This window comes from Mesoplodon mirus (assembly GCF_964341445.2).
Source record: "Mesoplodon mirus genome assembly, chromosome: 4".
Taxonomy (NCBI): Eukaryota; Metazoa; Chordata; class Mammalia; order Artiodactyla; family Ziphiidae; genus Mesoplodon; species Mesoplodon mirus.
The window spans coordinates 43,717,614-43,740,129 of record NC_138979.1 but is presented as its reverse complement, the minus strand read 5'-3'; the positions used below and the strand labels follow the sequence as shown (position 1 = coordinate 43,740,129).

The window sequence follows — 22,516 nt, the reverse complement described above, 5'->3', positions numbered from 1 at the left end:
TTATAGTGGGTTTTTAAATATTTGTCAATAAATAAATAAATAAATAAATAAATAAATATTTGTCAACCACATGAGGTTTGCTGTTTAAGGTTAAATAATAACTGAAATTTAATTTGATAATTCCTACCATAGCAGGGTATGCCAAAGATCAAAGGGCAGAGTCTTTTTTTTCTCAGAAATTTCTCAAAGAATTATTTTAATTTGCCTAGATTCACTCAGTATTTGAATTTACATCTACTTGATCATAAAGCCAGTTTTTTCCTCAAAGTTAGGCCACAGTTTAGAACCATCACAGTTCTATAGAAGAACATAAAATTTTAATATTTCAGGTTTAAAATTCACAGTTATAATTTTGGCATATTATGTCCTTTATAAAAATTAATCTTTAAGATCATTTATCTAAAACCAACAGAAAAATTATTATAAGCAATATGGTTATCAAACAATAAATCATCTCTTAGTTACCAGAGAAATAATTAAGAGAGCAACTTGCCTAGGTTACAGTTAATATTTTATGCTCACTAAATTGAAGCTCTGTACCTTTTGAACACTATTGTGAACGAAAATCCAGATTGAATTGGCCTTTTCTACTTTAAACTGTTTTTAATCAATGGGTATACAACTACCTAACAAATTTGGGGCTCCTTTTAGAGGTGCTAGTAGAACATGTGTGAGAAGACAGGGAGGCCTACTTTGCAATGTTTGAAAGATGGGAGTTTAGGAAAAGAGCCTAAGGACCAATTAGGACAGAAAGTGATGGCTCCCCTGAAAAGTTTTTCCCTCCCTCATCTGTTCAGCTTCCTCTAACTCTACTCTTATTCTGTATACTTTGTTTTTCCTTTTATATTCCCCCCCGCCCCGCCCCATCTTATTTTCCTGTTTGTTCTTTCTTCTTTGTCTATTTTGTTTCTCCCTGTCCCTTTCCTCCTTTTTTTCTCTTTATTTTGATCACAATTCTTAGTTACTTATCCTTCTTTTCTGATTGTTTTCTTTAAAAATTTCCTTATCTCCACACAAATTACTGTAGTTGAATTGGTAAGGAGCCAGGAGGGGAATATGGATGGCATTTACATATTAGAGGCTTTGTGTAGTTGGGAATTTGGATTGTAGAGGAAAAGGAGATGTCTCTTACGGCAGCCAATTACAGTCCTCTGGGAAGAGAGTCGCCTTGCAGAATTGTGTGAAGTACAACCTTTACCTTCCCTGGCTTCTGGTGAACTCTATTTACTCTTCTGTGCCTAGAAAATATCTATCTGCTAACAATTGGGTGAAAAATTCAGTAGTAAGTATTGCATAAATTAGATTGAATTTTTTTTAAATGAACTCACCAATTGTTCTACTACTATAAAGAGTTGTTTCTTTTGTGTTATGCCTATGTAGCACTTTTAGTTAAAAATTATTTTGATGGAAGATATGTAAATACTAATCATAAATGCCATATTTCTTTGTTATGCAAGCTTTTAACCTATAATATAATCATCTGAGCAGTTTAAATGACATAAAATATATGCCTTTTTAAAAGTTTTACTATAGTCTATGATAGTGTTTTAAAAAACTACATAGCATTGTATTTTTGTTACTGTAATTTATTTAATAGTTGTGGTAAACAAATTCAAATTGGTAGGTGATAGCTGTTTTTTATTATGCAATATTTGCAAAGGTGGGAAAAGGGTTAGTACTTATTACTTGATTGTAAGTAATTTAGGGAACATAGGAACTCAGTATAGCCTGAGTTCTGAGTACACAGGCCTGTCATAGCTCATATCAAAGGAGCACCTTCTATGCTTCCAGAATTCTCTTATGTTCCTTTTTAGTTTTAGAACTAGAACTGTTTGTCTTTTAACATTATTTAGATCCTTGTTTCAAGAAGTTCAAAGTGCTTTAGAAAATACTGTTAATCTTAAAATATCTAAGAATGATGGAATGAATATTTTGTATTGATTTTGTTCACAATATTTAAATTTTTGTGTATATATATGAAAATTTCAAAACACCAGTTCTGAGCCGGATAGAATGTCTACAAACATGAGCAGTTTTAGAAAAATTTAAGAAACATTTTGGAGCATTGAAAATAATTGAAAGTCCTAATTCTCACCTGTCAAATCACTAAGCCTGCCTTCCTTTAGTCCATTTCCATTGGTTATACTAGTTGTACTAATTGTTAACAATAGAGAATTAGTGATTAGAGAATTAGCTAAGGCTTTTCCTTTGCTTTCTGTGAGATTTAGTGTGAAGATATCTGTAAGATCTGACCCTCAAAAATTACCTGCTTTCAACATTTTAGAGAATACACTATCAGATGGCAGAACTGGCTGTCAAATTGGAATGTAGGAAACAAATTCTCTTGAGATACTGATGATTGAGGCCCAGGAACATACATGAATATAATCATTTTAGTGGTGTGTGTGTGTGTGTGTGTGTGTGTGTGTGTTTTAACAACTCTTTATTAAAATGTCAGTGTGAATAAGTTAAATTCTGTTTTTAAAAAAACGTAGTAAAATAAAAGCTAAAAGAACTTCTTGTGCATTTCCTGATGTCCTGGTACCTTCAATCTGCCATTTGTTATAGGGCTAATAATCTGAGGTCACTTGTCCTATAATACCTGAATTCTCCAGAGTTGGTCATACTTTAACATAGATCTCAAGTTGATCTGCAACTGAGATCTTATTAATTAGTTAAATAACTACACTTTAACCACTCTTTCATTTTGCTTATGTGTTCATTGAGCATCTCCTATATGCCAGGCACTGTCCTAGGCACTGGTAATAGAATGATGGATGTGTTAGACCTGGCTCCTGCATGCCTAGAGTTTATAATCTAATTAGAGACAATCAGCCATAGAATAGAGTAATAATTGCAGTAGGAACACATGAAGCTTATGAGAGGATTTCCCTCTGTGTCTGCTTCCCACCTGAGTTGAAATTTAACTGAAATCAGGGACTAGAAAAAAGTTGGCAGATTTTCAATTTCTCCACTGGAAAATACACAGTTTGTAACAGTGTACTCCTTAGTTAAGGTTTTTAACCCCTGTTTCCCTTCCCCCTTTGGTTTTCCAACTCATTCACAACTCTTCTTTTGCAGCTTTCAAAGTGTCAGGTTTAGCTCGGGTAGCCACGGCATATAGGAATCCCTATCAGATATAATAGATATTGAGGAAACAGTCCTGAGATAGGTAAGCACTTCAAGTCTCAGTGGTGAAAAATAGGGTTCCGAGTGGTTGCATGAGCAGAGAAACAAAGAAAATTCTGTCAAGATTGCAGAATAGTAACCATGTAAACTGGAAAGTCAAGTTAGAATTCAAAGGAAAACAGAGATTGGGAATTAAACATCAAGATGTTTTATAGTAAGGACCAGAATCAACATTCACAGGCTGGATAACCAATACAGAATGAGCTGTAAGAATGACCTTGATACTAAGCCAACAAATACCTGAGGCTGAGTCTCCATCCATTATTCTTTCCTGAGCCAGAATTGGAATTGGACTAATTGGGGAGTAGAGTTTAGGTAGGCACACTGGTTGAGACTTGGAAATAAGTCCTCAGATTTTTAACATTGTATATACATAGGAGATCTTGATTTAAGCCCTCACTTTACCATTATATTGCTCTGTGTGTCTGAGCTGTCACTTTACTCTCTGAAGTCCAATTTCTTCATCTATAGATGAATGAAAATACATACTCTTGAAGGTTCCTTTGAGTTCTTTTACTCCTGAATTCTATACAAAAGCCAAGACTCCCCCCACCTCGCCCCACTTTTTAACTTATCCCCTGTAGTTTTGCCCACAGAAGCTGCTTATTTTTCTTTGATGACAGAGGTACCAAGCTTGGTTTTAATTAACTCTAAGTGGTTTTGAATGCACAAAACAGAACATTGAAACATTTTATTTATAAGCAGATGTAATTGTACAGTTTTGCCAAGCATTATAAGGATAATGTTTCTAAGTGGGATATCCTCTTGCTCTTTCTGGAACTGCATGATCCAGACCTTTTCCATGATATCTAAATTGAGAAACCTTTAAACTAGGGAGACATAAGGAGAGAAAGGAATAGCTGTCCAAATTCTTTTAATACCAGGAATCCTTGAAGATATGTCTATCTGAGGAGCTTTCTAGAATCTATGCCGAGTTGGCAGGGTAACCTCTACCCTAAAAATGAGTCTTTCTTGTGTGAAATGAAAAATAAGAATGAACTTTCATAATTGAGAATTATTAAGAGCTATTGGTAGTGGAAAGTGGGCTCCTACAGATGGTTCTCTACTTACTGATACTGTTTGTGACCTTGGGCGAATGATTTACAGATTTAGTTTTCTCATCTGTAAAATGAGAGAAAAACCTATGCCATTGCATTTATTTTTGTTTTATTTTATTTATTTATTTATGGCTGTGTTGGGTCTTCCTTGCAGTGTGCAGGCTTCTCATTGTGGTGGCTTCTCTTGTTGTGGAGCATGGCCTCTAGGTGTGTGGGCTTCAGTAGTTGTGGCACGCAGGCTCAGTAGTTGTGGCTTGCGGGCTCAGTTGATCCTCAGCAAGTGGGGTCTTCCTGGACCAGGGCTCGAACCCGTGTCCCCTGCATTGGCAGGAGGATTCTTAACCACTGCACCACCAGGGAAGTCCCTATTTTTATTTTAAATTTAAGAAACGTTAGATGGAAAATAAAAGAAAAAAGAAACAGTATGGTGCTCACTATGTGCCAGGCAATATTCTAAATATTTTACAAATAACAACCTACTAACTCCCCTCTGAAGGTCAATACTATTATTATTGCCATTTAATAGATTTTTTAAAAACTAAGGCAAAGAGAGGTTGTATCGCTATAACTTGTACAAAGCCAAACAACTAGCAAGTAGCAAAACTGTTTGCCTGACCTCAGAGTTCATGTTCTTAACTATTACTTTATGCTACATCATGAGAATTAAGATGAGGAAGCACTTGATAAAACACTCCACAACTCAAGATGATAGTGATCATCTTTGTTTAACTGAATGTTTGTATTATGTGACAATTAAAATTTATAGCCAATTTTCAAAGAGCTAGATTATTATAAAAACATACACATGACTTTGTTTTTCAGATAGAACCTCAGAATATTCAGTTTTTATCATAATTTTGAATTTTGGTGGTTACTGTATAATGTAGATGTACAGCAGAAATACTTGGTTGAACTTAAACCACACACAAGTCTAGAAAGCTGCTTTTAAAAGTCAGTCCATGATAAGTTTGTTTACAGATCACTTGCCTTTTTCATAATAGAGTGCTGAGGATTTTTTTTAAATTCAGTTTAAGCTTTGTTGTTGGCTAACAAAAACAAAGAATATTTTTGTGTTTGAAGGTACTCTTCTGACAGTGGAAATATTTGTGTCACTAGTATTAATAAAATAATAGTGCAGATATAAAGTTGCTTTCATTTATAGCCACAGCCACTATTTTTTGCACTTGTCGTTAGAGTCAACTTTGTCTTTTATTCTCTGCTTAAAGACTTCTCATGGTGTATAAATCAGGTTGCACTAGGAATGAAGAAATTTGGATTCCAGTGTGCAGCAGTATGCATACAACTTTGAGCAAGAAAGTTAATGTCTTTTTACCTTACTCTCTTCATCTGGAAGTAAGATAGATTAGGCCACATGATTTCTAAGGTCCTTTACAATTCTCACTTAAAACAGAAACACTCAACACATATCTATGAGATTGGAACATATAAATGAGAAACCAAAAATATTTCAATGTATGTAGAACTTAACCCGTTAGGAGATAAACATCTATGAAATATTAAGAATATTTTTATAAAGAAATGGATGGGTTAGTGTAACTCTGTATGTGCCTGCAGTTGGGAGAGGGTTGGCTAAAGTTAGCAGTACAGAAAGAAAAAGCAGTGGTACAGGGTGGGAAATGAGTAGAGTGTGGTATAGACAGCAGTTTGGGTAGAACACAGAGAGCAGTAAAAGATGAGATTAAGAACCAGAGGTGGGTGGAGTCTTAAGCAGGGTCACCTCAGTGTATAACTTCAAGAGGCAGTGTTCACATCAGAATCTGGCAATGCCCACCCAGCCAGAGTAGCTGGCTCTGTACAGTGGTGCTGGCCCTAATGTCAGGCTTAAGAGTTTACACTGGGTTTAATAGGCAGTTAGGGAGCCAGTAAAACAAACAAACAGAAAAACTTTGAGGAATGTGATGTAATGGCTTTCGGGAAGATTAATCCGCATCAGGGTGCAAGATGTATAAGAAAAGGCCTAGAGTCCTAGACCATAGCTAGGAGACTGGTGTAGTAATTTATGTGTAAACTAATAGGAATCTAACTTGGTAACTGTTTTGAGGTTAAAAAGGAAGGTTTAATTTCAAGAGAAATTTGAAGAACAAGTTAGTGACTTGTTCAGTGACTGGATTTTAGTACCATAAAGAGGGAGAATCTCCTGCCCCTGTACCATAGACTTAGAAGGGAACTTCTCTTATTCTCTTTTGGGATTTGGAGACAATTTTGTATGAGTGATGATTTTGCATGTGTAATACTTATATTGTGATACATGAATTGCCATTGTGTTAAGAGAGGACTAGGAAAGTAGGCTTTTGTATTTATCATCTGTACCCTTCAGAATAATTGACAATGTATGTCACATCTAATCTTCCATCATCACCACCTACTGAGATCGCTATTGTCAAAGTCACCAATGACTTCCTTATTGTCAAATACAGTGGTCATTTCTTTGTTTATATTTTATTAAACCTCACTAGTGTTTGAGACCATTGGCCATGCCCTCCATGAAACATTTTTTTTCTCGCAGCTTCCATGATACCATACTTGACATATACCGGCTCCTTTTGCTGGTTCATCATCTTCTAACAGATCTCTGCTTCTTAGAGTGCCTCTGGCCTTTGTCATGAATGCCCTCTACATGCTTCTAGGTAACTCTTCACTCTAAATACTATCCAAATGCCAATGATTCCCAAAACTATATCCCCAACCCTGGAAAACAACAGCCTCCTAACTAGTATACCTACTTTGATTCTTTTTCCCCTATTCTGTTATAAACATAGCATTCAGAGCGATCATTTAAAAATGTAAATCAGATCGTGTCACTTCTCTAGTTAAAACCCTCCAGTGACTTCCCATTGCATTTAGGATAAAATCTGAACTCCTTTCCCTAGCTTCAAAATCCTGTGTGATGTAGTCCCTGCCCACCATTCTAAACTATAGTTCTTACCACTTTCCCTCTCTGCTACTGCCATTCCAGCCTTACTCACCTTCTTTTAGTTCCTGGGACATTACTCCTTTATTGTCACCTTAGACCCTCTGCTCAGAATGCTCTTTCCTCCGATTTTTGAATTGCTTGTTCCTTGTTCAGACCTTGGCTTAAATGTTATCTGCTCAGAAAAGCCATCCCTCAACAGTTAGTATAAAGCATTTACATAACTATTCTCAATTTTTGCAATTATAGCATGGCACTTAGCACCATCTTCATACCTACATACTGGTAATATCAACTGAGAGTTCAATTCTCTGAGCATAACCTCTTCTACTAATTCTTAACGCCCTTTCTCAGATTAATCCATATGTTTCTCATATTATCAGTATGAGATGCTAGTTCTTACCTAATTATTTTTAAAAGATTATTTATAAAGAGAAAAAAAGAAAGAAAGCAAAGCAGAAAAGTGTTTCAAACTGCTAAGTTCTAATTTTTCAACACCAGAACCAGTGTGCTGTTACCTGTGTGTGTCTTCACAAATTCCTCTACTGAGTGACCAAACTGTGATCTCCTTAGCAGGGGTTTTAGAAAACAATAACTCTAATTAAAATATATGACACTACGTAATTCTTTTATTTACATATTATTTTTCAGTTAATAGGCTTTATCATTTATCTAATGCCAGTCAGAGAATAGTAATTTATTTAAAATTTAGTTTATGTGTTTGTATGTTTGCTTTATAGGACTGATAATATTTTGTTGCATGTATATCTTTCTATGCATGTGAAATTCCACAAACACACGATCATAACATTCTTTTGAGAGTTGTGTTTCACTTATGATGTAGCTAATCTTTCCTTGTAAAAAGTAAATCTATATCATTATTTTAGATAAAACTGTACCACAGTATATTTAACCAGTCCCTTTTTGTTGGACATTTAGATTGATTACAGTTTTTTTTGACTGGTATAAACATTTTAATAAATATCCTTCAACATTCATCTCTGTGTACTTGTTCTATTATTTCATTGGAATAAATTCATAGAATAATTTTTATTCGTATTACTAGATTGTCCATCATAAGTTTGAAAGGATATTGTTTTTAGAGAAACTTTCTTTCTGGCAATCCCCCAGGTGTTCTCATGCTTCTCTTGCCATTTTATTCCATATATGAGGGGGGTGAAATCTACTACCTTGGCAGGCTTTAGAAATAAATTGAACAGTATATACAGCAGCCCAATGGTAGGAAGGACCTTCTGTTTCCTTGAGACAGAGCTTTGAAGTATCCTAGGTTTTTTTTTAAATCAAGGATCCAGAGACACCACCAATTAAGTGTTTATGATGAGTTCTGATCCAGAGGGGCTCCTGGTTAGGGCCTCCCAAGAAGGAAGTGGTGGTTCTGGCCTCTCCCCTAGGTTTTTTATGAAGTACTTCTGAAGAACAGAGATTCATAGACTCTCAAGGTTGAAAGAACCACTGCAAGTCTAATTCATTTTCCACTTGGCAGTGAAATCCCTTCAACCACACCCCTGGCAATTGTTTATCAGTCTGTTTGTGAACACCCTTGGTGATGAAGAATTTACTTCCCAAGTTAGTCTGTTTCACCTATGGGTCATTCTGATTGTTTAAGGTTTTCCCAGTGGCCAAATTATTAACCTCTTTTGTTGGAGAGAACAGATGAAGAACTTTAAGATGGCTGAACTCTGGAGCCAGAAGAGTGTGCCACAAAAAAGGAGCTAGTCTGGTCATGGCTTCTAGTCAGACTGTGGTATAAGCACTATCCTCATTGAGGTTTTGGGGGCAGAGGGACTATGTTTTGATTGATTAATTCCCACTCTGTGATGACTTGTCATTGATAGCCTGTGAGAATTTATAACATCTTTTCTGTTCTTTTCAAAGTTATGTTTTACATCAAATAATTTATCTCTTTTAAAATGTATAGCTAGTAGGTAAGCCTTAGCAGCCCATATTTGTCTAGATTTGCAACACTTTTTGTTTTTGTAAAGAGTAAATTGTTTTCAGAGACCCCAAAATTATACCTTATTTCTTGAGTAAGCTATGTCCTCAAAGTATCATCGGATCTAATGAATTTTCTTTAGTATGACATAAAATGTCCCAGTTCCTTAAGTCATATTCTTTACTACAGTAAACTCTGTGCTATGGCAGAGGTTTTAGAGATTGAAATTATCAAAATTTTAATAATGCAACTTTTCTAATGACTACTGTGATTTAGTATTCTCATTTATTAAAATTCCGACACTCATAAATTTTTCCTGACAAGTTCCTAAAGGTTGTCATCACATAACAGTTTTGTAAAATTAATTTTTATTGGAGTATAGTTGCTTTACAATGTATAACAGTTCAATTTTTATCACTTTAAACTTGGTAATTTCTAGTATATGAGTAAGCCATTTCCTGATAGGGTTGTTGTTTTTTGGTTTTTTTTACAGTAGCTCCTTGTTAATTATCTATTTTAAATATAACAGTGTGTACATGTCAATTCCAAACTCCCAATCTATTCCCCTCCCCACCCTTCCCCCCAGTAACCATAAATTCATTCCCCCTTCCCACCCTTCCCCCAGGTAACCATAAATTCATTCTCTAAGTCTGTAAGTATGTTTCTGTTTTGTAAGTAAGTTCATTTGTATCATTTTTTCCTTAGATTCCGCATATAAATGATATCATATAATATTTGTCTTTCTCTCTCTGACTTCACTTAGTATGATATCTCCAGGTCCATCCATGTTGCTGCAGGTGGCATTATTTCATTCTTTTTAATGGCTCAGTAATATTCCATTGTATTATATAGGTACCACGTCTTCTTTATCCATTCATCTGTCAACGGATATCCTGCTAGGGTTTTAGAGATAAATTATAATTAAAAAAATAGTACCAAATATATATGAGACATTACTTAGGCTGTGAACCGTCCTTGGTACTCACATGGAGTAACTGACATCTTGACATCATTCAGCATTCCATAGCGTAAGAGCCACTGCTCTGCCACAATTCTTAGCTCTGCAGGATTACCCCACAGTCCAAGAGAGGGAAAAGGATGAGCCCAGAGAAATCTCCCGGGAGCTAAAATCATCCCATGTAGCCAGCCCATGGCAAGCCTAAGCTAGCCTTGAAAACCCACAGAACCATCAGAGAAAGGTCTGAATGGATTTCTTTTTATGTCTTTTGCTTCCCTCTGAAGGACACCATGATTTAACTCAGTGAGTCCTAGGAGACCACAGGAGACCCTTGGCTTACCTAATTGGTTCCTGGAGGAAAGTTGAAAGTTGAGACCTCTTTTTTTTCCCCAGTTTGGCGCATTATTATAAATTATGGTCCTTTTCCTGGAAACAAATCCTGTACCACAATATTCCAAAATATATTGTTAAAATATATGTTGAATATATATTACTTATATTTATATTTTTACAAATGTCTATTAAAGTATATAAAGGCAAAATTTGTAGCCACAGTGAAAGAAAGCATGCATGGGGTAGTTATGGACTCAGATTCTAGAACCAGACTTGTGTAGGTTCAAATTTCAACTTTGCAACTTCCTAGCTGGGTTATCTTGGGCAAGTTATTTAACCTCTCTATGCTTTGGTTATCTATAAAAGTGGTGGTAATAGTCCCTTCTAGAGCTGCTTTGAGGAGTAAATGAGTTAATGTATAGAAAGTAGTGAGAACTGGCAATGCCTAACAACATTCCTAAGTGCTGGCTGTTATTTTATATATTGCAAATGGTCATTTTAGGGACTGAATGGTCTTAAAATACCAGCTCAATCAAGTTGGCTCTCAAGACTCCTTCTTTTCCTGATAAGCCTTCCTGAGCCTAGAAATAGGCACTCGTCGTCATACTCTTCAAGGCTATTCACAATCAGGCTCCAGTCCTGCCTTTTCTACACTTTTTTTGAACAAATACTCCACTCAAGTTGCACTTTCTCTCTCATGGTTCAGCTTAACACCTCTTTAGCAAAATTTTACCACTGTTATCTGAACTTCTTTGGAATTTATTATATGCTTCAGTGTTCTATTGTTTTAAAAAATCATCTCTGAATCAAATCCTTTGAAACTAGTAGCTATGTGCAATACAATTTTGTGTCCCCTTGTCACCTACTACAGTGTGCTAGGCACTTAAAATATGTGTTGCTTAGCTGGCAGAGATAAGAGAAAGCAACCTTTTCAAGTTTGCACTATAAATTGAATTTCGTGTGTGCATGTACACATGCATGCATGTCCAACCTGCATAGCAGGTTAACAGTTTTAAAGACTAACCGTGGTTTTAAAATTGGAGGACTTGTGAAAATTTTTTAATTTAATATATCTAAGTGAAATATCTGCAGGTTAGATTGTTTGGAACTGCCTAGTAACCAAAAAATATCACACTTCATATATTGCAATACAGGCCTGCATCTCCTGTTGGATAATTATAAAATTTCTTCCTCTGAAACTACTACCACTGCATAGCAAGGAAAGAGAAGGACCCTGTGGCTGTGAGTGTCCACATCACAGAATTAGGGCTGTAAGAACAAGGAACTAGTTAAGGAAGGGAAAGGGAGAGAAAGGGAGAAACATACATTTGTATCTTCCTCTTTTTCTAATATTTAATAACAGTAATAAAACATCTTAGCTGAAAATATTTATATGACCTAATAAGACATTTTGACCTTTTGGCTATTGGCGAAGTTTTGTGTGTGAAAACTGTTGTATTTGATGTCCAAAAATATCATTATCTAAAAGATTATAAATGTATTCCTAAATCTTAAACATTTTAATTGAAGTTTACATAAAAACAATTTTATGCCGTAATTTTAACCAGCTTTGTCTTAAATGAAATTTTGAATTATCCATCATCATCTGACTTCTGTACCTTGTGAATTAAGAGTTTATTATTATTTTTAAATAAGTTTGTTTATTTATTTATTTTGGCTGCGTTGGGTCTTCGTTTCTGCGTACGGGCTTTCTCTAGTTGCGGTGGGGGGGGCTACTCTTCATTGCGGTGCACGGGCTTCTCATTGCAGTGGCTTCTCTTGTTGCAGAGCACGGGCTCTAGGAGTGTGGGTTTCAGTAGTCGTGGCTCACGGGCTCAGTAGTTGTGGCTCACGGGCTCTAGAGCGCAGGCTCAGTAGTTGTGGCGCACGGGCTTCGTTGCTCCGTGGCATGTGGGATCTTCCCGCACCAAGGCTCGAACCCGTGTCCCCTGCACTGTCAGGCAGATTCTTAACCACTGTGCCACCAGGGAAGTACCAAGAGTTTATTGTATTTTAATTGCCTCATTTTTATTCTCTTTTCACCCTTTGTTTGTGAATATACTTGAATTTGGGCTATGGCATTAGTTATTTTAGACATAAAAAAATGAGTTCTTGTAAAGCAATTATACTCCAATACAGATGTTAAAAAAAAAAATGAGTTCTTGTCAAGAATACCTTAAAGCAAGGACCCACCTTTCTTTCTTTCTTTTTTTTGATACCAGATAGTCTGGATGAATATTTTGAATATGATGCAGAGGAGTTCTTGGTCTCTCTGGCCTTGTTAATAACAGAAGGACGAACACCTGAATGTTCTGTTAAAGGTCGGACGGAAAGTTTCCATTGCCCTCCAGCACAGTCCTGTTACCCAGTAACTAGCAAACATGAGTGTAGTGATAAGCTGGCCCAGGTGAGAATTGTGTTTTGAATGCTTTTTATCTTTTATATAAACCTGTTTAAGTTCTGTCATTGACTTTGTTAAATCACAATTATAATGTTCACATTTAAGTATAAAATTGGTCACAACATAAAGAAAAAGTACTAATCCTGAACCGCAGGTAATAATTTTGGCTGTAAACAAGGCTCTGAAAGGCCACAGTAGGTAGCTTTTCCATCAGCAGGCAGGTGGGCAGCCAGTTTCATACCTGCCTCCACACACACCAGATTTGAGATTATCTTTGTTATTATGAATTAGCTTTTCTTTCGTTTTAGTCTCAGCCCCCGGTTCATCAACTTTGTGTTCTTGTTTATTTAATAGATTGATGTTCATAATTATTTTCCCCACATTAATCACTTTCCCTCTTATATCCCTCCCCTTTTTAATGGGAGGATACTTTTGCAATCATTAATGTTTTTGTAGAATACTGTTAAAAATATTTATTTTGGTATGTAGCGTATAATTTGCTGTAAGGATTTTTCTCCCAGTTAGTCTCTTAACTGTAGTCCAAAATTTTAAACTTCTAAAAATGTTGTCTACTTTGAGTGTTTAATGAAAATGAGTTTTTAACATTTTGCTCTTAGAATGAATCTTTCCTCTAATTAATGACGATGTAATTAACAAATGAGGCGAGGCTGGGCCATCTTGAGGCCTGTCAGACATTGGGCATGGCAGTTCTTTTTCCACAAAATAGAGCAAAGATATCCTCCCCCAAGAAAATTTGCATCATAATTGTTGTTTGCTACTAATCCCCACACTCTAGAGCTCCTAGTGCTGATGCATTGTTTAATGAGGAAACCTAAATAGGCAGACAAGCCTGAGCAGAGCCCTGCAATAGGCAACTCATTTTCATACAGATGTCTGCTTTACAATTATACTTTTCAAATTTAAATATAAAATTGGGTGGGCTTTTGAGCCATTTTGCTTATCTCCATCTTCTCCAAGTGTCGCCAAGCCCGACGAACTAGGTCTGAGGTCGCATTATTGTGGAAGAATAACCTTCCAATCATGGTGGAAGTGATGCTACTACCAGATTGCTGCTACAGTGACGATGGGCCCACCACAGAAGGGATTGATCTAAATGATCCTGCAATTAAGCAAGATGCATTATTATTAGAAAGATGGATATTGGAGCCAGTTCCTCGACAGTAAGTTGAACTGAGTTTGAAGTTGTCCTTTGTAAATCAGGTTTTCCATTACTTTCTATAAATTATTTTAATAATATATCATATCTTTGAGTCCCTCTATTTATGTAGTAAAATTTACATATTTAGTACTTATGTGACTTCAAGTGACACTGGTAAATGCACTCCTATACTCTTGAAAGCACGTGTCCTGAGTGATATGTTTATTTCAGCTTTTATCTTTCTAAAATTTAGTCACTTTGTACTTGCTGACATTTAGATGATGTTTTTATTTCCCTTAGGAGTGGCGATCGATTTATTGAAGAGAAGACTCTCCTATTGGCTGTCCGCTCATTTGTGTTTTTTTCTCAATTAAGTGCTTGGCTGAGTGTTTCTCATGGTGCTATTCCACGAAATATTCTTTACAGGTATGTCTAGGGCAGAAAAAGGACAATGTGTATTCAGCTACAGTGGTTAGCTACTGAATATTTTACCTTTTAAGCAGTTTATTTCCTTCATTTCTAAATATAAGTGGACAAAATTTACTAAAATTAAAAATTAAAAAATTTACTTGTTTTTCAAAACAGGTTAGAGAAATTTAGATATGACTCAATATGAATTTTGCTTCTTGGGTTAAATCTGGTGTAGAATAGTTTTCAGAGAACTTCTTAGCTTACTTTACAGAACTAACAATGAGAATGTACCACCATTATAAATAAAGTGGAAAAACTTTCTGGGTTGCTGAATTTCCATAATGGTAGACTTAATTTTTAGACCCTGAAAACTATAAACACACAGGCTGCTGAACAACTGTCTTAACTGTCTCTTTAGGCAGGTGGCCATGAGATAGAGAGTATCTCTTAATCACCATGCGCAACAGAATTAGCTGAATCCATTTATTTAGTAGTAAATGGAAAGTCCTTTTTTTCTGTTTTGACAACTAATTTTAAATTATAGTATTTTTGAGCTTTAATGCTTTAATAGAATAGTGTTCTTAAAAAGAAGATGGTCTCTATTCCAGGTATAATCTATTTATGTTAGTTTTGTTAGAATGACATGCATGGTAAAGTAGGTTAAAATAAAATCTCAATAATAATTAATGCAAACAAAGGTAAGTATATGACTGTTTAAAATTTTTTAAATAACATATAATAATGATATGTTTTATAATCCATTGATTCCATTTTTTTCTGTGTGATTCTAGAATCAGTGCTGCTGATGTAGACCTACAGTGGAATTTTTCACAGACTCCAATTGAACATGTGTTTCCTGTTCCCAATGTGTCTTACAATGTGGCCTTGAAAGTCAGTGTTCAGTCCTTGCCCAGACAATCTAATTATCCAGTTTTGACCTGTAGTATTCACACTAATATTGGCCTTTATGAGAAAAGAGTTCAAGACCATGAACTTAAAACCCATCAGCACCGAAATTCTACTGAAGCAGAGCAATGTTGTACAAACAGTTCACAGCGTCTGTGTAGCAAACAAACTTGGACCATGGCACCTGAAAGCATAATATTACATGCAAAAAATGGCACAACTCCAGAATATACTGCAGCTGTCAAAAATGTCAAACTATATCCGGGTACTAGCGGTAAATCTGACTATGGAACATCTCAAGGCAATATTCTGGGCTTCAGTGGTATAGGAGATAAAAAGTCACATGAAACATCAGTGAGAACTTTAAAATCATTTTCAGTGATTGATTCTAGTGAATCTAGCCGTCAGAGTTCCTGGCAGTCAGTTGGTGAGACTAATCCTTTAATAGGCTCTTTAATTCAGGAGCGACAAGAAGTTATTGCAAGAATAGCTCAGCATTTGATTCATTGTGATCCAAGCACTTCACATGTTTCTGGACATCCACTTAATACACAAGAATCTAGTTCACTTAATTCAAAACTTTTCCGGGTTCCACAAGAAAATGAAAATGTGAGAAAATGTAAAGAAACGTTCTCCATTTCTTTTGGTAACCCAGAGCTCACCTCCTCAGAAGACACCAATGAAGGGAAAATTCGAGTAAAACCAGAAACTCCTCGAAGTGACACTTGCATTTCTAATGGTCTTCATTCTGATCAGTCTGTTGGTGAGATTAATCCTTTGATAAGCTCTTTACTCCAGGAGCGGCAAGATGTCATTGCAAGGATTGCTCAGCACTTGGAACACATTGATCCAACAGCACCTCACGTGCCCCGGCAATCATTCAACATGCAGGGCTCCAGTTCAGTTCCTTCTAAAGTGTTTAGGAGTTCCTATGAAAACAGAAATTTGTTGAAGAAAAACAAGGATGACACCTCTGTTTCCATTTCTGATACAAAATTTTCCTTGTTAGATAACATCAGTGAAGGGAAACACTTAACACCTAATAAATATTTTAGTTCTTTTAAATGCAATAATAATGTCAAGCCTTCTTTGAAACCTCAAAGAAGAAGAAATCTGCATCAGAACAATCCTAGTGAAATCCAAAGTACATTTCAAGAGACACAGAACAAAGCCACTGGTTTAATGAATCCTTCAAATATGTCTCATTGCAAAGAAGATAACTTAGATTTCACAATCAGATTGGAAAACACACTTTCTGAGTGTCAATTTAAGGAACAAGAAATTGACAATGAAATCAATAAACAGTATTCAAAATGTAACAGTATTGACAAACAGATTTGCACAAATAAGTATAAGGACAAAATAATAATAAATGAAAATTATAATCCAGAATCTTTTAACAATCACCAGTTTGATCATTCAATAAAAAATGACTCGAAAATAAATGTTACTGTGTTGGAAATGTCTGGATATTTGAACAAACATGCAAATGAGTGCTCAGATAAAGACTCAAAAAAGCCTAAGTCATGCGAACAAAATACTCAACTTAATAGTATAGAAAATTATCTCAATAAAGATAGTGAAGGTTTCAAATACAAAAAGCCAAACCAATTAAACAATGAACAGGATAAGAAAGAAGATCCAGTTGATGAAAAATCTCAAAACTGTTCTCAGAGGAAGAATATAAAAGACTGTTTGTTTACGTGTGAACGACTGAAAAATAAAGAGGTATTGGTAGGTAATATCTAACATTTCAAATATAATCCTCAAACATTTGTTATGGTTTGAACTTTGTTTACAGGAGATCTAGTTAGGCCCAAGATGCCCATTATCTATAGAACTCACTGTCTGATATAATAAACATCCTTGTAAATAACCCACCCACTTCAGAGCAAAGGCTAGGTAAATTCTTCCTGTTGCCTTTTTTTGTTTATTTTAATACTGTGAACAGTTGATGGAGAGTAAATAAGAGCCAGAAATGAAACTTGTATCATTAGCTTAAGGTACTGTTTGATAGCAGCTCTGGCCTAGTACAAGCAGTGTGCCCATTGTGTTATGCCACTACTCAGCTAAGGATTTTAGGAATATCTATAGTGAAATCACTGGGCTGTTGGTCAGAATACCCAAGTTTCAGTCCTGATGATTTGGTCCTTGAGTGAGGCTGCATAAATCATGTAACTTGTAAAACCCTCAGTCTCCTCGATTTTAAAATAAGAACAATGAATATCTTTTGCTTATAGTTGTGGTGATAATCAAATGATAGATCTTTAAACATTTTGTAAGCTTTTAATGCACTACCTAAATCAAAGATATTTAAGTTAGTTCCATTTTATTTGTCCACCAAATCACTTTTTAACTTTAGAAAATTATTATTAGGCTTAAATTTCCTTTATTTCTCCAAAAAGTATCACAAATTTATATCTCAGTTATATGGAAAACTACTTAACTGCCTCGATCCAAGTCTGAATGACCTTGATTCATCTTCTTTATCATACAAATTAGTTTTGCCGGACATTAGAGTCTTAAAAGTATGCCATGTTTCCAATTAATATTTTTCAACAGACGATCTCTTTCTAACACATGGGTTTAATCAAATGACAGTTTCCAATTTCCTAAAACTATAATTGTCACAAAAACCTACCCTGGCCTTAGGAATACTAGCTTTTCATGATCCTTTCTGGTACCTAATAGGGAGACTTACTTTGACCATGGTATTTTTCAAGCCACTAAGATTTGTTTTTTCATACACTCATTTTAAATATAATTATATAGCATTTACTGGGTGCCCAGGCACTCTTATGAATGTTTTATACATGCTGGCTTACTAAATCCTTTCACTACGCTATAAGGTTAGGTGCTATTACAAACTCCAGTTTACAAATGATGAGGACTCCAGGCCCAGAGAGGTTAAGTAACTTGCCCAAGGTCATAAAGCTAGTAAATGGTAGAGCCAGGACCCCAATTATTCTTCTCTGATTTTTATTCATGTGTTTTTATGCATTTTTTATTTCTGGGTATAAACTTGCCATTTTAAATTCTTAAGAATTAGTCTACTTCTTATATCACTTCAAAAACATGATACTGTGACTGTGTTAAGTATATTTTAAAATTCACATTTAAATTTTTATATCATGCTGTACCAAATTATATTTTCTGAGAATGGCTCTTGCTACTGACATAGTTTTATATTTTAGAATATTTTACTAATTTTTTCTAACTGTGAGGTTTTTTTTTCACAGATTAAAAGAATTGAATTTTTTTTTTTTTTTTTTTTTTTTTTTTCGGTATGCGGGCCTCTCACTGTTGTGGCCTCTCCCATTGCGGAGCACAGGCTCCGGATGCGCAGGCCCAGCGGCCAAAGAATTGAATATTAGCTTACTAGATGATAGACTGAGTTGGTTTTTTTTTAAATAAACTTATTTGTTTTTATTTTTGGCTGTATTGGGTCTTCATTGCTGTGCGCGAGCTTTCCCTAGCTGTGGTGAGCGGGGGCTACTCTTGGTTGTGGTGCGAGGGCTTCTTATTGCGGTGGCTTCTCTTGTGGAGCACAGGCTCTAGGCACACAGGCTTCAGTAGTTGTGGCTCGTGGGCTCTATAGCACAGGCTCAGTAGTTGTGGTGCATGGGCTTAGTTGCTCCGCAGCATGTGGGATCTTCCCGGGCCAGGGATTGAACCCCCTGTCCTCTTTATTGGCAGGCAGATTCTTAACCACTGCACCACCAGGGAAGCCCAGACTGAGTTTTTATAAATATGTTGATAAGGCAATTGTGTTTGGACATACTTTTTTTAGAATATTTGAGTTTATTCAGCATCTTAGAAAAAACTCTTAAACACTGTTTTTTGATTAAAGTGTATATATATGTGTGTATAGATAGTTATATAGGTTGTTAGCTTTACCACCAAGGATGTAATACCTCAGTACATGTTAAGAATAAATCTAAAAACAAAAAAATTTTAAATATTGCCATTAAAATCTAAATCTTTTCCTAGCAGAGAACTATACCACTTAAACACTCAAGTGTCTGGCAGAAACATAATTTTCATTCCTTGGATGGAACCTCAACCAGAGCCTTTCATCCTCGAACTGGGTTGCCTCTTCTTTCCAGTCCTGTAAGTGTTTTTCTCTTATTTTATGTTTAGAATTGCAAAACACGTAAAATGTTTGCAAATCACTTTATCCAAATTTTAATTGAAAAAATTTAAATACCTTCATGAATTTCTAGTGGGAAAACATTTTATTTTTTGATACATTTAATAGCTAAATGTTAATATGGAAAAAGGCAGAGAAAATGAATAAAAATGAATTTATTGTATTAGGATTATAAAATTTCTCTGAAATTCTTTTGTCCAGCATATTAATTCTCACTAATGTAAAAAAATACTTAGTGTAAAGTGGATTTTCTCTAAATAGATTTGTATCATAGTACTGTGGCTGGTTGACACCACCAGCTGAATCATCTGGAAATCAAATTCGTGGCTGTCTTTGACTTGCGACCTGTACAGTTAATCGTCTTATTTTGAGACATATAAGTTTCCCCACTTTACATTTACTAATAAATTTATAGATCTGAGTGTGATGGTTAAGAACCTCGCTTTGGCGTCACGCTGACTTCACCCTAGCTGTGTGACATTAGGTGAGAAATATTGTCTCTCTGAGCCTCAGTTTCCTCATCTGAAAAAAGGGGATGATAATGTCTACCTTAGTGTTGGGAAGATGATTAGTATCATTCCTGGTAAGCATTTGATAGTTGCTAAAGCTGCCATTTCAGTTAAACCAGAGGTAAGCAGTCAATATCCTAGTAAACTAAAAACATGTTTATTTTGCTATTGACATAATTTTTGTTTTTATGTGAGTTTTTTTAAGTAAACTCAAAGCATGCAATATCTGGCATATTTTCAAAAATTAATTCTTGAATAAGAGATTTAGTTTTAAATTTGTAACTTGGACCTTAGGTGCTTATTTTAGGGAAGTTGAATTCTAAACAATTTAAAATAACCCCAAATGTTTGACCTACGTATGAGGTGCTTTCAAAATGCCCAAGTGATGAGGAAAAAACTTACAGCATCATGCTGGTGTAAAAAGCACTACAGACTTCTGTTCAATATGGTGGACTGAGTTAATACAAGAAGATCCTTCCTCCTTCCCAAACACAAAAATCCTGGACAAAATATAACACAACTTTTAAATACATAATATAGTGTAAGAGCAAGAAAGATAAATCTCCGCAACTAACTTGGGGCAAATTATGACCTTCTAGGATATCTAAATCTGATATAGTGCTAGGGTTTAATGCTCCTGCTGGATCAGGAGTCAGTTCTACACCGGTCATAGCTGGGACCTAAAACCAAACTCCATAAAGCCAGAAACAGGTGAGGACTGCCATTCTAGAAGTGGGAGAAGAGAAAAGAAATCACCTATTTACTTAAGGGGTGCAATAGGAGGGATAGAGTAGATGGGAAAACAAACCCCCAAAAGAATTTGGACCTAAGCCTAAGTCACCCATGGTTAGGGGGTTCTGAATTTGTGCTGTCTATGAGAAAACATGAAACTATCCCACATCTATTACCCATGGCACCAAGGATTTATTTTCATGGAAGATAACTCTTAACTGAGGATGATCTCAGGGGAATTAAAATTAAAAAGCGCCTTAAAAGAATCAGCAAGAAGAAGAAGTGGGAAAATTCATATTTAGGAATCCTGTTATCAGAGCAACTTGAAAGAGAATCAGAAATAATTCTTTTTAAAATGTTCCAAGACAGGGAGATCATCTTGGTGCTTTGTGTCCACCTAGAGGGGTGGGATATGGAGGGTGGGAGGGAGATGCAAGAGGGAGGAGATATGGGGTTATATGTTTATGTATAGCTGATTCACTTTGTTATACGGCAAAAACTAACACAGCATTGTAAAGCAATTGTACTCCAATAAAGATGTTAACATAAATAAATGAATGAATGAATGAATGTATGTTCCAAGAGATAAATGAAGATAAAGACAGGGAACTGAGATAAGAGAACATGTGGGATTGGAAATATAGAAATTAAAAATATGAAAAATATAATTGAAGTGTACACACACGTGCACATACACATGGATTAAATGGTGGACTGGAATCAGCTGAACAGAGATTTAGTCAATGGATAGACACATATTAAGAAAGCACCTAGAATAAAGTGCAGAAGGGAAGAGAGATGGTAAAATATGAAAGAGCCCTGGAGGATAAAATGAGATGTTCAGTATAAGCCTAGTAGAAATTCCAAAAGGAAGACTAGATGGAATGAGGAAAATGCAGTATTGGAAGAAATGAAAGTAGAAAACTCCTGAATTGAAGACATGAGAATTTGGATTGAAGATTTGACATTAAGTTCTAACTCCAAAATATAGAATGGTGCACTTGTACAACTCTCAAAAATATTGAGGTTGTTTAGACTTTCAGTATCATCTGTTTCTTAATCACAAATTAGACCAATCACTCAGATACTTTATACATATTTAACATTAATTTTAGAGACAAATCCATCTAACTTGTATGTTGTATGTGATTTTACCTTTAATTTACACTTGGGTCTTTCATTTTTAGATTATTTTTAGCTAGTTGGTGGTTTGTCTTAAATGTAATTTGGTATACAATAGTGATTAAAAATCCACAGTAGTATTTTTCAAACCTGTTCTCTGTGAAGCCCCAGCCAGGGTTCTTGGAAATGTACAGTTGGGTAAGGATGGATAAAAGAACAGTAGAGTTGGCAGGACCCCAGACTCCCATCGCCATTTAATTCTTTTTTCCCCCTTTTATTGTAAAGCTATTAATCATTTATTCCTACCCCCTCAATACAGAAGTGTATAAAGTAAAAAAGTAAAAGTCTTATTATATTATATATTGGGATTACATGTAAGATTTGGTTTTAGAAAAAACTGGTTCTGGTTCTTAAAAAATCAAAACCTAGGGAATTCCCTGGCGGTCCAGCGGTTTAGACTCAGCGCTTTCACTGCCGTGGCCAGGGTTCAGTCCCTGGTTGGGGAACTAAGATCCCGAAGTGCAGTTGGCCAAAAAAAGAAAAAAATCAAAACCTAGTAAAAGTGCTTTTATTAATCATCTTTTTTTCCAAACTAGTTAATAAAATGAGGACATAGGGACAATATGTAATAAAGAGCATGATTTTAATAAGCTGTTAGGAGAGAAGTTTTATTATTTTTTAAGATATGCTTAGCTTTCATTT

General features: G+C 35.4%; 1 protein-coding gene across 13 annotated transcripts in view; it reads left to right on the top strand.

Moving 5' to 3' along the window:
• The window catches only part of ATOSA (atos homolog A), an 87,331-nt gene that overhangs the window by 49,125 nt on the left and 15,690 nt on the right, over window positions 1-22,516 (top strand). For 10 of the 13 annotated variants that reach the window (XM_082617280.1, XM_082617277.1, XM_082617279.1 and 7 more), the window contains 5 exons: window positions 12,647-12,831; window positions 13,804-14,006; window positions 14,285-14,410; window positions 15,187-17,035; window positions 19,292-19,411. In XM_082617280.1, coding sequence (XP_082473406.1) covers window positions 12,647-12,831; window positions 13,804-14,006; window positions 14,285-14,410; window positions 15,187-17,035; window positions 19,292-19,411 — 2,483 coding nt within the window. The remainder of the gene's footprint in view (window positions 1-12,646; window positions 12,832-13,803; window positions 14,007-14,284; window positions 14,411-15,186; window positions 17,036-19,291; window positions 19,412-22,516) is intronic. The other 3 variants (XM_082617284.1, XM_082617283.1, XM_082617282.1) reach the window with 3 other exon arrangements.